At 39.4% G+C, this 13,523-nt stretch overlaps 1 protein-coding gene across 1 annotated transcript in view; it reads left to right on the top strand.

The window, feature by feature from the left end:
* Window positions 1-13,523, top strand: part of cpamd8 (C3 and PZP like alpha-2-macroglobulin domain containing 8) — a 47,882-nt gene that overhangs the window by 20,213 nt on the left and 14,146 nt on the right. The window contains exons 22-36 of the mRNA XM_056447590.1: window positions 818-954; window positions 1,299-1,350; window positions 1,440-1,738; window positions 3,216-3,441; window positions 3,516-3,692; window positions 3,820-3,901; window positions 6,566-6,722; window positions 7,035-7,109; window positions 8,157-8,322; window positions 8,398-8,484; window positions 9,323-9,459; window positions 10,758-10,913; window positions 11,168-11,230; window positions 13,006-13,253; window positions 13,364-13,451. Of these exons, the coding sequence (XP_056303565.1) occupies window positions 818-954; window positions 1,299-1,350; window positions 1,440-1,738; window positions 3,216-3,441; window positions 3,516-3,692; window positions 3,820-3,901; window positions 6,566-6,722; window positions 7,035-7,109; window positions 8,157-8,322; window positions 8,398-8,484; window positions 9,323-9,459; window positions 10,758-10,913; window positions 11,168-11,230; window positions 13,006-13,253; window positions 13,364-13,451 (2,150 nt within the window). The remainder of the gene's footprint in view (window positions 1-817; window positions 955-1,298; window positions 1,351-1,439; window positions 1,739-3,215; window positions 3,442-3,515; window positions 3,693-3,819; window positions 3,902-6,565; window positions 6,723-7,034; window positions 7,110-8,156; window positions 8,323-8,397; window positions 8,485-9,322; window positions 9,460-10,757; window positions 10,914-11,167; window positions 11,231-13,005; window positions 13,254-13,363; window positions 13,452-13,523) is intronic.

A 13,523-nucleotide genomic window follows, 5' to 3' on the forward strand; every position in this document is an offset into this window, starting at 1 on the left:
GTTTGAGAAAACCAACAACTTTGAAGAAATAACATACTAAATTAGAAAAAAAACTGAGGTGTATCTTGGGAAAAAAAAGTATAAAAGGAGTTGTATTATATGCTGGATGCTTACTTATTTAAACACTCCGACCATGTTTTTGGATCAGGATCAAATTCAGTCAGACTTATCTGGAACTATAAATCTTGTGTTTGCTAGATGTTTCACAAGAATCTTGTATTTATTCTCACTGTTGTTTACTAAGGGTTTATTTTTTCAGGATATTGCAAGCATTCTTGGGTAATATTAATCAACTGTTGCCACTTATTTTGACTCTATGACTTTGTCTCAACCTGCACTTCCTTAGATGTAGTGCCATTTCAGCAACGATGGCAAATAAAAACCTTGTCCCTGACCTTTAAGTATTGACTCATGCAGGACAAAATCATGTTCTTTTTTGGGCTATCAGACAAGGAAAAGCACATACATCAATAGAGGATATGGGTCTTTTCCATGCATGTCAAAGAAATGTGCAGGTCAGTGCTGGCCAATGGGCCCCCCATGGCTCTGTCCTAGTCCCCCTGGCTCCAAGTCCTTCCTTCTCACTAAACACATACAAAAGGGCTTTGCTGGCAAGCAGCCATTCTGCTGCAAAAACATGTGTGCATCCTATTATCCCAAGGCCATCATGATCTCTGAAGACATTACATTGTTTGATATAAAAGGAGAACGCATGCTGCCAGAAGTCTCCCATCAGAGCACCCACAATGCAAATAAAGCATTTTCAGCATCATTGAGTTGTGATCTTTGTCATCTTCCATATTTGCTTCTATGGCAGCTCGCGCTGTGGCCTACAGTGAGCCAAGTTGCTGCTCTGATGGGCTACAATCCAGCAAAGCAAGCAAAGCGGGTGAGGAACAGGAAGACAGAAGCCCTGTGGGCATGGATTATGTGCGCAGGAGTGTGCTGGTAGAGGTGGGGATCTTGAATCTTATTGTCATTATATATTATGTCTTAAATAGGTGTATTAATAAAGATTATATAACCATTCTGACACATTTTGAATTTTCAGATTGATTTACTGAGCCTTTATGGTCTGGCATGCATAATAAAGCTTATTATTATTATTTATTATTATTATTATTCATTTTTGATCAGGGATTTTTTGTGTTCATTTCTGTATGTAAGCTTTTTCAAGTGCAAAGAGAAATGTTCTCATTTTTTAGTAGATCATTGCAGTGTAAACATTCCATTAGTTTGTTTAGTTAGTTTGGGTTGCATGTTTGCTTAAACATCCCTCTCTTCCTGCTTTTCCATAGCCTGAAGGTTTGCCCAGAGAGTACACCTACAGCGTTTTTTTCTGTCCGAATGGTAATCAAGGGTTTTTTTCCTGTTCTTTATTTTCTACTATGTTCAAACTGAGCCAAGTCATGACAAATTTCTCCCTTCACATTTCACAGAACGAATCCACATCTCCACACCCAACAAATACGAGTATCAATATGTGAAGAAGCCAGCCAAAGTCACGCATGTCCAAGTGGCCATCAAAAGTCATAATGATGCCCATATTGCCCTCTCACCTAGCGCACATGACAGCACTGAAATGGTGGAGATTGTGCTGGGCGGGCGGCAAAACTCGCGATCCTGGATCTCACGGGGAAAGATGGGGGAACCTGTAGTTAGCACCCCAACACCAGGAATCCTGTCCTGGGATGAGTTCCGAAGCTTTTGGATCAGTTGGAGAGGAGGGGGAGTGCAGGTAATTTAGACCTTTTATAAACATTAGGGGATATAGTTTTTGCTACAATATGCTGTAGATGGCAGTTGAGGATGTGACATATGGGAATTTATTCATAGTTATAAGCAGATTTAAATAACCACCAGGGGTCACTGTTATAACTGGGGTAGATTATGTTCAGATCATGTTGGCAGTGATGCTTAAAGGCTTAGTTTGCTCAAAAATGAAAATTAAAACTGCTGAGAACTTCATTCTTCAGAACACAAATTAAGTTATTCATTTGTTTTTTTTCGGCTTATTCCCTTTATTAATCAGGGGTCGCAAAAGCGGAATGAACCTCCAACTTATCCAGCACATGTTTTACGCAGCGGATGCCCTTCCAGCTGCAACCCAACACTGGGAAACACCCATACACTAGCACACACTCACATACACTACGGCCAATTTAGCGTATCCAATTCACCTGTGAAACCACATGTCTTTGGACTGTGGGGGAAACCAGAGCACCCCGTGGAAACCCATGCAAAAACGGGGAGAAATGCCAACTGACCCAGCCGGGGCTCAAACCAGCAACATTCTTGCTGTAAGGCAATTGTGCTACCCACTGCGCCACCGTGCTGCCCCAAATTAAGTTATTTTAGAGCTCTCTCATCCCCAATTAACAGCAAAAGTATATGCTGCACTACTGACTCTAATGGCAGTACATTGTACTGCCCATAGTAAACGTGCATACTAATGTCCTGACTAGTGAGAGAAGATATAGGTGAACTGTAAAAGTAATATTTTCAGGGCTTACTCCCTAATGCTGCTTACAATTGAAGTCATATTGTACTAGTCAATATGATTGCAATATGATTTATGGAGTTGGTACAGAAAGATTCACATCTAAATCTGAAGCTACTGCTTCCTTTTAAATAGCTGGAACAGCATTTGCTTTTGATAGTGACCTATTTTCATTATAGCATAGTGAGTCATGTTCCATTTTAGGTTGTCATATTTAATGTAGAATATAGAATATTTAATGACAAATTATTGTCAACAAGGAGCCAGTCTGTTTATGGGAGATTCCAAACTCGGTCTATGTAGGCTTAAGGTGATGTGGGTAGCTTTTGCCAAGACTTGGCAATTGTTTTTATGAGCCCCCTGTGCTTGTTAAATGCAGTATTCATCAAACTGCTTTTTGAGTAGAACTTAATTGGTTTCCATGTTGTTACTATTAAATTAAAGTGTACTCATGCTTGTTTGGGTTTCTCTGGATGAGCACATACATTTCTCCACCATGTCATGCACAGATCAGTTCATCATTTTGAAAGGGTGTTTCTAAAAAATACAAATCTTGGCTTTGATTTTCACAGGCTGCACACACAAACACAAAACACCATTGCTTCTCTGTTTGGATTTAGTGTTTAGCTGGTCTCCCAGTACCCAAAGCACCCAGAACCTCCCTCACAAAAGAAAGATTGACAACCAACAAGATTGTTTTTATTTCCTGTGATAGGTGGGACATGGCCTAGAGCCATCCAGTGAGACCACGATTCTGCAATTGGCTGGACCACTCACTAGTCAGGTGCGTCATATCGGTTTCTCCACTGGCTGGGGTTCCATAGGTGAGTTCAGGATCTGGCGCAAAGAAGATGCAGATGAGAACCACAATGAGGCCTTCACTCTGGGAGTCCCACACAATGTGGTGCCAGGCTCAGAGAGAGCCACCGCTGCCATGATTGGTGAGGATAAATCAATTGTGTAGTCTGACAGAATGTTGTAGTACTTCACACGTTGATTATCTTCTGTGCCCCAGGTGATGTTATGGGGCCCACCCTCAATAACCTTGATAAGCTTCTAAGACTCCCCTTTGGTTGTGGGGAGCAGAACATGATCCACTTTGCTCCCAATGTCTTTGTGCTCAAGTACCTTCAGAAAACCCATCAGCTTAGCCTAGAGGTGGAGGCAGAGGCTACAGACTACCTACTTCAAGGTACAAGACAGAACATGTCATTGACTTTAAATATGTCTTCTTGATTAATAATCTTCTGAGGAATTATTTTAAAGTGGTGTGAACGCAGTGCAAACAATGCCTTTGGGTCTTTCAATGTACCTGGCAGGTTATCAGAGGCAACTGACATACAAGAGGCAGGATGGTTCCTACAGTGCCTTTGGGGAAAGAGATTCCTCCGGAAGCATGTGGTAAGCTTCTAATGTGTGAAGTCTGTACACGCCATGTCTGCTTAGAGGTTGGCTTTAATTACAATAGTGTAAGCCATATTTTTGGTTCTAGTATGTCCTTTGTTTAACCCCCATCTCCAGTCAGAGTAAGGTGAACTTCACAAACATTCCCTATTAGATTATTTATTTTCCAAAATATCATCATATATTGACGCACCAATTTACTCCGATTTATTATAAGCTAGTGCTCAGGTTGTATATATGCTCAAGTTGTGTATATGCTGAACACAAAAATTTAAGTGATTCATTTAAGCATGGTTGCCTGACTTTTAATAGTGCAGTGGGTTGTAAAATGTCAAACTGACTGTACCCTTGAGTCTTATTAACAAACTACTAATAAGCTCCTTGACTCCAGTCACTGGAGTACAGATTTATTGGTTGTTTTGGGGGATTTCTTCCCGTGGTCCAGAACAGACATCATTAAGTATGCCCTCTGTGAGGTCAACAGCCCCTACCCCCCACTACATTGCCCGCCATGCCGTTGGACACTGGAGCACGAGTTACTGGAAAATGAAGTTAGCCTTGGCTAATGGAGTCACAAAAATTAGGACACATATATGATGCCTGTCACCCCTTATTCCTGTATAAACTTGCACAAGTACTGATTTTAATTGGAGAACTAGTCATCCAGAAAAGTATTTTACTAGTCAGAAGGGTAATGTTTGTCTTATGTAAATTACTCAGAATACACCCTGTACCTTATGCCATGATGTTCCTGGCAACATTGATGCTTTGTTGACACATGAGTGGAGAAAATACTTGAATGAGAAATTTGTGAAAGGTAAGAATGAATCTGCAAACTTTGTGCCCCACTGAGATTACTACATGAAGCAGTGTACTTAGTGGGGACTTCCATTTTAAAGCTAGTGGGACATTGTCCAGTAGGGATGTCAAAGATTGTATATTTGTCTGAGAATGTTTATAAGTCCAAAACAACCCTACTTTGTTTCTGGTCCAGTATCAGTTATTAGCACAGATCATTTATTGCCAGGCGAACAGCAGCTCCAGAGTTGAGCTAATATGTCCCAGCTTGGGCTGAATGATAGGACAGGAAATTGTGGTTCCTAATGAAAAGATTGGCTATAATGGTGCAGCAAGTATTTAATGTTCCCATCAGCACCTTGGTGCCTGAGTAATGCCAAGGCTTTCAAATCTAATCTATTTCAGTGGAAAGAGCAGCTAACGTCCTGGAACACAGTGGAAACTTTTATTTGTAAATGCCTGGAAGGAAGGTGCAGCTTTAGCAGACTTTTGTAATCTGTGAGGATGTTTTCAAAAGTGGAGAAAAGATGTTTAGGCTTTCACCCAGAACTGGCAACCCATCTTCTGGCATCACTCACTGGCATCAGTATGTCTGGAACCAATGTGAGCCACATGCGGCAGTAATCTACTCTGCATCCCTCAGTAACCCCCAGCAATCTTCCAAACTCCTGTAAGGTTGCTGCAAAATTTAAAGGTGTAAAATAGTAGTTCACCTAAAAATGTTTTTTCAAATGAATTCCGAAGGATCACTTATAAATAAGTATTAAATAAACAGGCTAATCTTTTCTATATGCTGAGAGTGATAGGCTGATAAGGTCAACAGTTATTGCTATTGGAGAGAAAGGAACCCAGTTTAATGCAATCCAAGTTCTGTTGTCAACAATTTTGGTGCCTTAAAACCACATGCAAACCAATATACTTAAGGTTAGTTTTAGTTTGTTTTTGCATGCTTGGAGTGGTTTACCACAGATGTTTTAGGATCATTTAGGGAATCCTGGCAGAGATTTCCAAGCATTCCACAGCATTAGGTAAGGCGACTTCTTACAAGCGTCATATTGTAAGAAATACACCTTGCAACCTTCTTACTAAATGTCTAAATGCAAGCCTAACTAGTAGAACCACAGTGTCCCTTTCACTTTGTTTCCTCTTTTTGTCATCCAAACACTTTCTAGAAACGTTCCTCTTGGGCCAGGCAGTTAAATTTTGAAAGTATTACCTAACATTATAACAATTCTTACAGGCTTAATGCTCCAATCTTATGACCTCTCTTGAGGAATATAACATTCAAGGCCAGGTCTGCAAGGACTCTGTTGTTTAGGTGTTTGTTTTGACATTCTTACAACTTATGTTGTGGAAAAACTCCCTTATAGTTTATTTATTGGCCTTTTATTTTAAGTGAAGTCACTTGTATCATCATCTGGCTTCTTTCAGGAATGCCGTCATGACATACCATGTTGCAGTTAAAACAAATCAGCACATGGTTTGCATGTTTTTAGAGCACTGGTTCAGTTGACTCACAGAGGTGAAAACATTTACAAGGCAAAGTCACTCAGCATTTCAATTAGCTGTTTCTAAAATCTGTCAAGGTTCACCCTTGCTGTGATGTTTCAGTTTATCTATGTAGTTTCATACTTTGAATACTCTTGCATGCAGGAACATACCTGATTTCACATTCTCCAAGAAAATCTCCTTTGTTCGCCATATTTATACATGTTTCTACATTGACTTCCAGAGCAAAAGTTTAAGTTTGTTTGACAGTGTCAATTGCTATACCTTCTGAAAAACATTTCAGAATTCTTTTCAAGTTGCCTACAATTTACTCAAGTGGTCAGTGTTGGTACATGTTACCTCTTGGACTTCTAGGTTGACAGCATTCGTACTGAAATCATTTGCCCAGTCACGGGGTTTCATCTTTATTGATCCCGAGGAACTGCGTGCTGCTAAATCCTGGCTGATATCCAATCAAAAGGATGAAGGATCATTCCCAGCAATGGGCCGAATACTCAACAAAGACCTTCAGGTACGGTACATAAATGGATGGATAATCCTTGATCTTATGCAGTATATCTGAGATTTGATTGAACTAGGAATTCTATATGGTAGAAGTTTATCCAAGACACAAAGGAAATAGCTTAGTCAAAGAAATGTTTACGCTTGTTTCAAATGCTTCCTATAAATCCTGAAAGAACCATTTCAAAAACAGTTTAGAACATTGCTTATTTAAGCCAAGAGCTTTTGAGGTTTACAAGCTCTCATCAAACTGAGGAAGCTGGGATAGAGGTGTTATTTGTCATCACTCTGGTGAAGGTTGCTCTGTCCAATTCCTTTTAAGGGTGGGATTCATGGAAAGATCTCCTTGACTGCGTATGTGGTGGTGGCTCTTATGGAAACTGGGATTACAACAGAGGTGAGAGATCTCCCACATTTTGTTTATGCTGTGTCCCATTAAACTGCCTCTCAGTTAGGTCTTTTAGACAACTCTTTTTGTGCAAATTTCCGGGATTCGTGTTAAGAGGGCATTGCTGCTTCTTAAGATGATGGATGTCCTGGCAGGGAATCAACAGTATTTCTTTCAGCCTTGTGATAGGTAATCTAATATGGAAGCCTGCTGTCTAAATGTAAAGATTTATGATAAGAACATGCAGAGACAATGGAATTCTTTTGAAATTTTCTCCCTGCATACATTCCTTTCTCCAAAATTAAACAAGATTTGACAATTCCATTAAAGGCATATGAAGACCATGTTGCAATTTCTTGCAATGTACATAATCAGGTAAATGTAACATTGTTGTACATCAAACCCTTTAAAATTGCCCTAGATATATTAAGGTTGGAAAAGTTCATGCTAGCATGCAAGTTTAAGTTTTAATTCAAACCGACTGGACCTGATGAGATCGGCAGGATGAAGTTAAAAGTATAATTGTTTGACAGCTCTGATTTGAATCGCTGCAGTCATTTGTACAATCTGACGTAACAAAACAGCTCAGCACAAGTTCTCACTCAAGTTGGCCTGGTTGGTTTTTCCCACCTGCCCTCTGATGTGTCACTTTGGTATTGTGTAGCATCGTAGCCTTCGAACTACAGATAAAATGAGACATTTCAGAAGATCCGCTTCTCTCAAATCAACTTGATGAAAAGAATACCGGCCAGATTAGCGTGCATGGCTGCTCAGGGCTAGCGTCCAGGTTCCATGAGAAAAAGGACATATGGTACAGATAAAAGTCAGTCCGCTGATGCTCAACAGATGAAAGATCATTAGCACATAAGTTGTATGTTTCTTAGAATGAAAAAGCTGAAGGATTGGAAAGGATTTGTACTGAGGGTATTTGTAAGTTCAGCTCAAGAAACACCTGTTAAATATGCCAAATCTTGAGGTCATTGCGTACACCATAACAAGTATGCTCAGATCTTTCTTCTCAGCTAATGGATTAATCTAAATGGTGCTTTTATTCAGGAGGAGAATGTTGCTGTGGCTAAAGCGAAGGCATTTTTGGAGAGCAACACTTACTCTGCTGATGACCCGTATACAACAGCTCTGTCAGCATATGCACTCACTTTACTTCGCAGTCCTTATGCTCCACTGGCTCTGCGGCGACTTAATCACATGGCCATCACCCAAGGTACTTCATCAACATGTATTAAAAGATAGTTGATGGTTAACATGCTGTTGACTAAATTTTCTGGCATCCTTACAGATGGTTTCACTCATTGGAGTCTTACTGGCAGGACAGAAACTGATGAGGACACGTTTATGGGATTCAGCGATGGCCTCTCCCAGTCAGGTATCTGTCAATCAATCAGTCAATCGATTAACCCAGTGGTCCACAACCTTTTTATCACCGCGGACTGGTAGTCAAGCTTGGGGGTAGTGGGGGTAGTTTGCTAGGCGACCATTAACCATTTTCTTAGAGAATGACAAGCTGACAAAACATTGCTGTCATTCTAATACAAGTTTTATTTATGAAGAAAATTACAAAACACTGCAGTGTTTGTGTGTTCTGTTTGTCTAAGAAAATTAGTCTACCGAAATGTGTATATTGCATACAAGCTGAAGCTGATCGGTCAGTTTTTGACACATGATGTGAGGTGTGCTCCTGGTATTCATTCAACTGTGTGTGTTTGGAAGGCGCGAGCACCTCCATTGGAAATAACAAACTTGCATGAACTCTATCAAACAGCCCCTAAAGGGCGGCCAACTTTTGGGATCTCCAGCAGTTGATCTTTTTGCACAGACATGGTGGATTCGCCTGATTTGTTGACAAATGGATTGCGGATCCATTCCTTGGCAGTTTGCGGGTCCTTCATTGGGCCTTTTCCCCTTAGCAAAGAAACTTTCTAAAGACGTCTGTTTCTACTCATTTTGCTGCTTGTGGGTTAAATTTGGGCACTCAAGTGACCGAGATGTAACGAGAGAATATGGTCATTTTCCAAAATAAAAGACCTTTCAAAACAACAGATCATTCAGACTCAGACAATAAATAAAACCAAAATAATTAATGATTTCTTGTGCGGCATGGTACCAATTGATCCACGTACCAGTACCTGTCCGCGGCCCGGTGGTTGAGGACCACTGGATAACCAACAGTATTTAAGATAGTAAACTATGTTCTGCTTTATTAGTTGTGTCAGCCGAAGTGGAGATGACAGCTTATGGTCTACTCACCTACACACTTCTGGGTGATGTGGCTTCAGCTCTTCCTGTAGTTAAATGGTTGTCACAACAAAGGAACGCCCTGGGTGGTTTTTCCTCAACACAGGTAAGAAAAACAAATCTGTTTTGCATTTGAGCCCTTAGTTTTCTAGATATTTGGGTTATGCGAGGTTTGTATACTACACCTACTTATTTTGTAGTGCGTATAGAATTAATTTTATGCAGATGTTTTGTTTGTCTATGTATAATCAACCTTATTTGCTAAACTGTGTGAAATTCCACAATGCAATGAATTTTTTACTGCTTATACAATTTCTCCATTATCCATAAAACGCTCATAGTTGAACATGAATCAACTATGTTCAAGGGTTGTCATGATAATGGAATTCGATACCAATCGGTACTGAAATTAAAAAAAAAAACATGAACACAATGGCAAATCAGAGCTGTTTAAGAAAGTGCTCCATGTTCGTGAGAAATGGACGTTTTCAAAACTTCAAATTCCAGTATTGTGACAACACTACTATGTTCAATGGCTTGTTATTCATGTACATTTAAGCGAACTGCCAAGAGATGAGATAAAAAAACAATAATTTGATTTCTTAGATGATAATTAAGCACCATTTGTACCGACCAGACGTCATATTTAAGTGTCTGCATCAAAAAGTTTTATTTTTATAAAAATAGAAAATATAATGCATATTAAATTAAAGTTAAAGGTCTATTTTAATGTCACTTTAATGCTTCTGTGAAAATTAAAACGTCAAAATTTGTATAATAATGTTCCATCTTCATTCAGTAATGTTCCATCATCGTTCAGTAAAAAGTTTATGTTTAATAATTCTTTTTAATTCTTAAAAATTTAATAATTCTGTGAAAATCAAAATATGTTTAAAAATAATGTTCCATCATCCTTCAGTGTATAATTACTTAAAACTGAAATGGCACACTTGTGCTTATTAAAATAGATTAAGAGTCTTTATCTTAAAATCTATTTAAATGTAAAGGATTCAAAAATTGTTGACAAATGGGTTAAGCCAAGAAGTTTAAAGGATTATGCTTATGTATAAAGATTTACAATAACAATAACTAAGTGTTTTGTGTTTAAGTTTTTTAATGTCCTCAAATGATTCTTGTTCTAAAAACATTTTTGTATTGTATATATTGTATTGTTACACTGACTTACAGTTTAGTCTTCAGCAAATCATGGAAAAAATGGATTATAGTTATATTTGACTTATTTTTGTCTTGACACACTTGATTGAACCATCTCAGTTCAAATGACCAATCCATCTCTTTCATTAACAATATGCTGGGTAGCAGTTACACCAAGTAGTTCACTAGTGTAATTATAGTATAAGCATAGTATTAAACTTGGGCTCTTTTCTTTTTATTCAACTACAGGACACTTGTGTGGCATTGCAGGCTCTGTCTGAATATGCAATCCTGTCATATGTTGGCGGAGTAAATCTCACTATATCTCTGGCTTCCACTAATCTGGATTTCCAAGAAACTTTTGAACTTCAGTGGGACAACAAGAAGATTCTACAAAAAGCTGTGGTAAAAATCCTCCACAAACACTATTGACAGCTCGACATTCTGCTGTCGGAGAGGTATTTTCAGCGAAGGCCTGAACTTGATATGCCTCTCTTCTCAGCATCTGCTTGGCACATCACCCCATTTTGTGATTAGCAGTGTCAGTTTAAATGCGTGTAATTTGGATGTTGGACAGGGGCCAGTCGGTTAATGTATTTGCTTATACTTGCGCCGTTATACTGATTGATAAGTATTGCATTCTCTCTCACTTTGTTCAGATACCCAGCATTCCAACAGGACTGTTTGTCAGCGCTAAAGGAGAAGGCTGCTGTCTAATGCAGGTACTGTTGGTTTCTGGCAAACCCAATCCCACATTCTCTCCATGGATAAACGATTGTTCTCTTCATCCTCCTCATCTAGAAGTGAATCCCTCTTTGGCGACAGCCAGCGCTCTTTCCAGGGGAAATTCTGTACTAATGTTCACATTCCTCCCTTCCTTAAAATGGAAGGATCTGGTAAAACTTAAGCAATTGAATGCCAGGGGTATGTTCTTTCTCCTGTAATCTACCCCTAGATAGGATGGTACATTCACATTTTTGGTAAGATTCCCTCAGAAACAATAGACTCATTCTAGGCCACAAAAACAACCAGAACCGCATCAGCACCTTGACCTAGAATGTTCTGTTCTCAGGTTGAATGAAGGAAAAATTATATATTTTATGTGTCCACAAAAAAAGTTCATAGCAAAATTCCTTACACTGAATACTAAAAATTGTTGCACTATTTTGGGCAAAAAAATTACAACTGCCATTGTTAAATAAAGTATGGTTACACTCTCTTGCCACTTCTCTTCAACTGCTTGTTCCTCACACAAATATCCAATCAGACCGACCAACCGAGCATCAGAATGGCGACAAAAGTGACTTTGAATGTGGCTTAGTTGTTGGTGTCAGACAGGCTGGTCTGAGTTAGGGTTGGGCGATGTCAACCAATTTGGCATTGTACGATGTCATGGACGATGTCATGTCATTGTAGGTGGCGGTGAATTAATTACTTATAAAAAATAATTAATTAATAATAAATTAATTATTTGCAGCCTAATGTTTCAACTACCTGACCCGCATGGTCTTTGTCTTACCCATAACCAAATCATAAATAAATAAAGATAAGTTACACACAAATTACCACCTGTCAATCACTTTTTTCGCAGGACTCAGAATGATCTGTGTCGTTATAATGCCGGCTCAGCATTGTGATGTCTATTGGCCATCGGTGATAGACGATGACATTGTCTATCGACCCAACCGTAGTCTGAGTTTTTCCAAAATTGCTGATCTACTGGAATTTTCCTGCACGCCCATCTCTAGGGCATACAAAAAATAGACTGAAAAAGAGAAAACATTCAGGGAGCAGCAGCTCTATGGACAGAATGCCTTGTTGATGGTAGAGGTGAAAGAAGAATGACCAGACCGGTTTGATCTGACAGAACACCGTCTCAATTATTACAAGTGAGGTCTGCAGGAGATCATCTTTGAACACATATCAAAATCTTGAAGAAAATAAGCTACAGCAGCAGAAGAAGAGCCCGCTGAGCACCATTCAAGCCAGCTAAAGACAGAAAACTGAAGCTACAATACATATGGGCTCACCAAAATTAGAGAACTGAAAATTGAAAACAAGGCCTTGCTGAATCTGTAAGAGAAATAATTGAGGCAGAACTGAAGGCAAAATTGTCCCATTTAGTACTAGAAAGTTTTACCTAATGGAGTGGCTAGCGAGTGTGAATAAAGAACAAACGTTTCTTTCAAACCAAACTTATTTTGGTTGGTCAGCCTTGTGAATTTGCATTATAACCCTGAACACATGCAGTCTAAATCTGCATAAGGAAGATTTGGTCCTCCCTTCGAGTAACTGGATTTTGTATTTGTAGCAATTGTAAATGTGACTGCCATGAATTTGAGTCTTATTTTTGTAGTTGACCTGTCAAACAAACTGCTGCCAATCAAACAGATAATGTCATAGGTACCTCAGCACTCCATTTCCATGTAAATTGTGAGACAAAACCATAGTGTTCTGACCTCTGGGTACTGATCATATTCTTTTCTCCATCCTCCAGATTGATGTATCCTACAATGTGCCCGATCCTGTGGCCAAACCAGCTTTTCAGTTGAAAGTTGACCTTAAGGAACCCAGGCAGGAGCAACACATCATGCCATCCTCACGCCACATGTCTCCTCGCACACGTTCCCGTGCTGACAACCGCTCAGAGCTGACTCGCAAAAGAAGGGCTCCTGTGGACGACGAGGACCCTGCAGGCCACCAAGATCACCTGGACTACCGTGTTACTTTGGAGGTCTGCACAAGGTAAGAACACAAACTAAAGGATTTTGTAGATTCTGTTTCGCTTTTCTTAATATGGAACACTCTTAGAATGATTTTGGATCTTATTTTACCCTCTACCATTCCCCCCTCAGGTGGTTACACGTTGGTTCATCCAACATGGCTGTCCTAGAAGTCCCTCTGTTATCTGGTTTCCGTGCAGATGTTGAGAGTTTGGAGAGGGTAAGATTGCTTTATTTTATTGTTCTTGCGTTCTCTCTTCTAGAACATCACATTATTGTAGAAAGCAAGACT

This window comes from Danio aesculapii, chromosome 22 (assembly GCF_903798145.1).
Source record: "Danio aesculapii chromosome 22, fDanAes4.1, whole genome shotgun sequence".
NCBI lineage: Eukaryota > Metazoa > Chordata > Actinopteri > Cypriniformes > Danionidae > Danio > Danio aesculapii.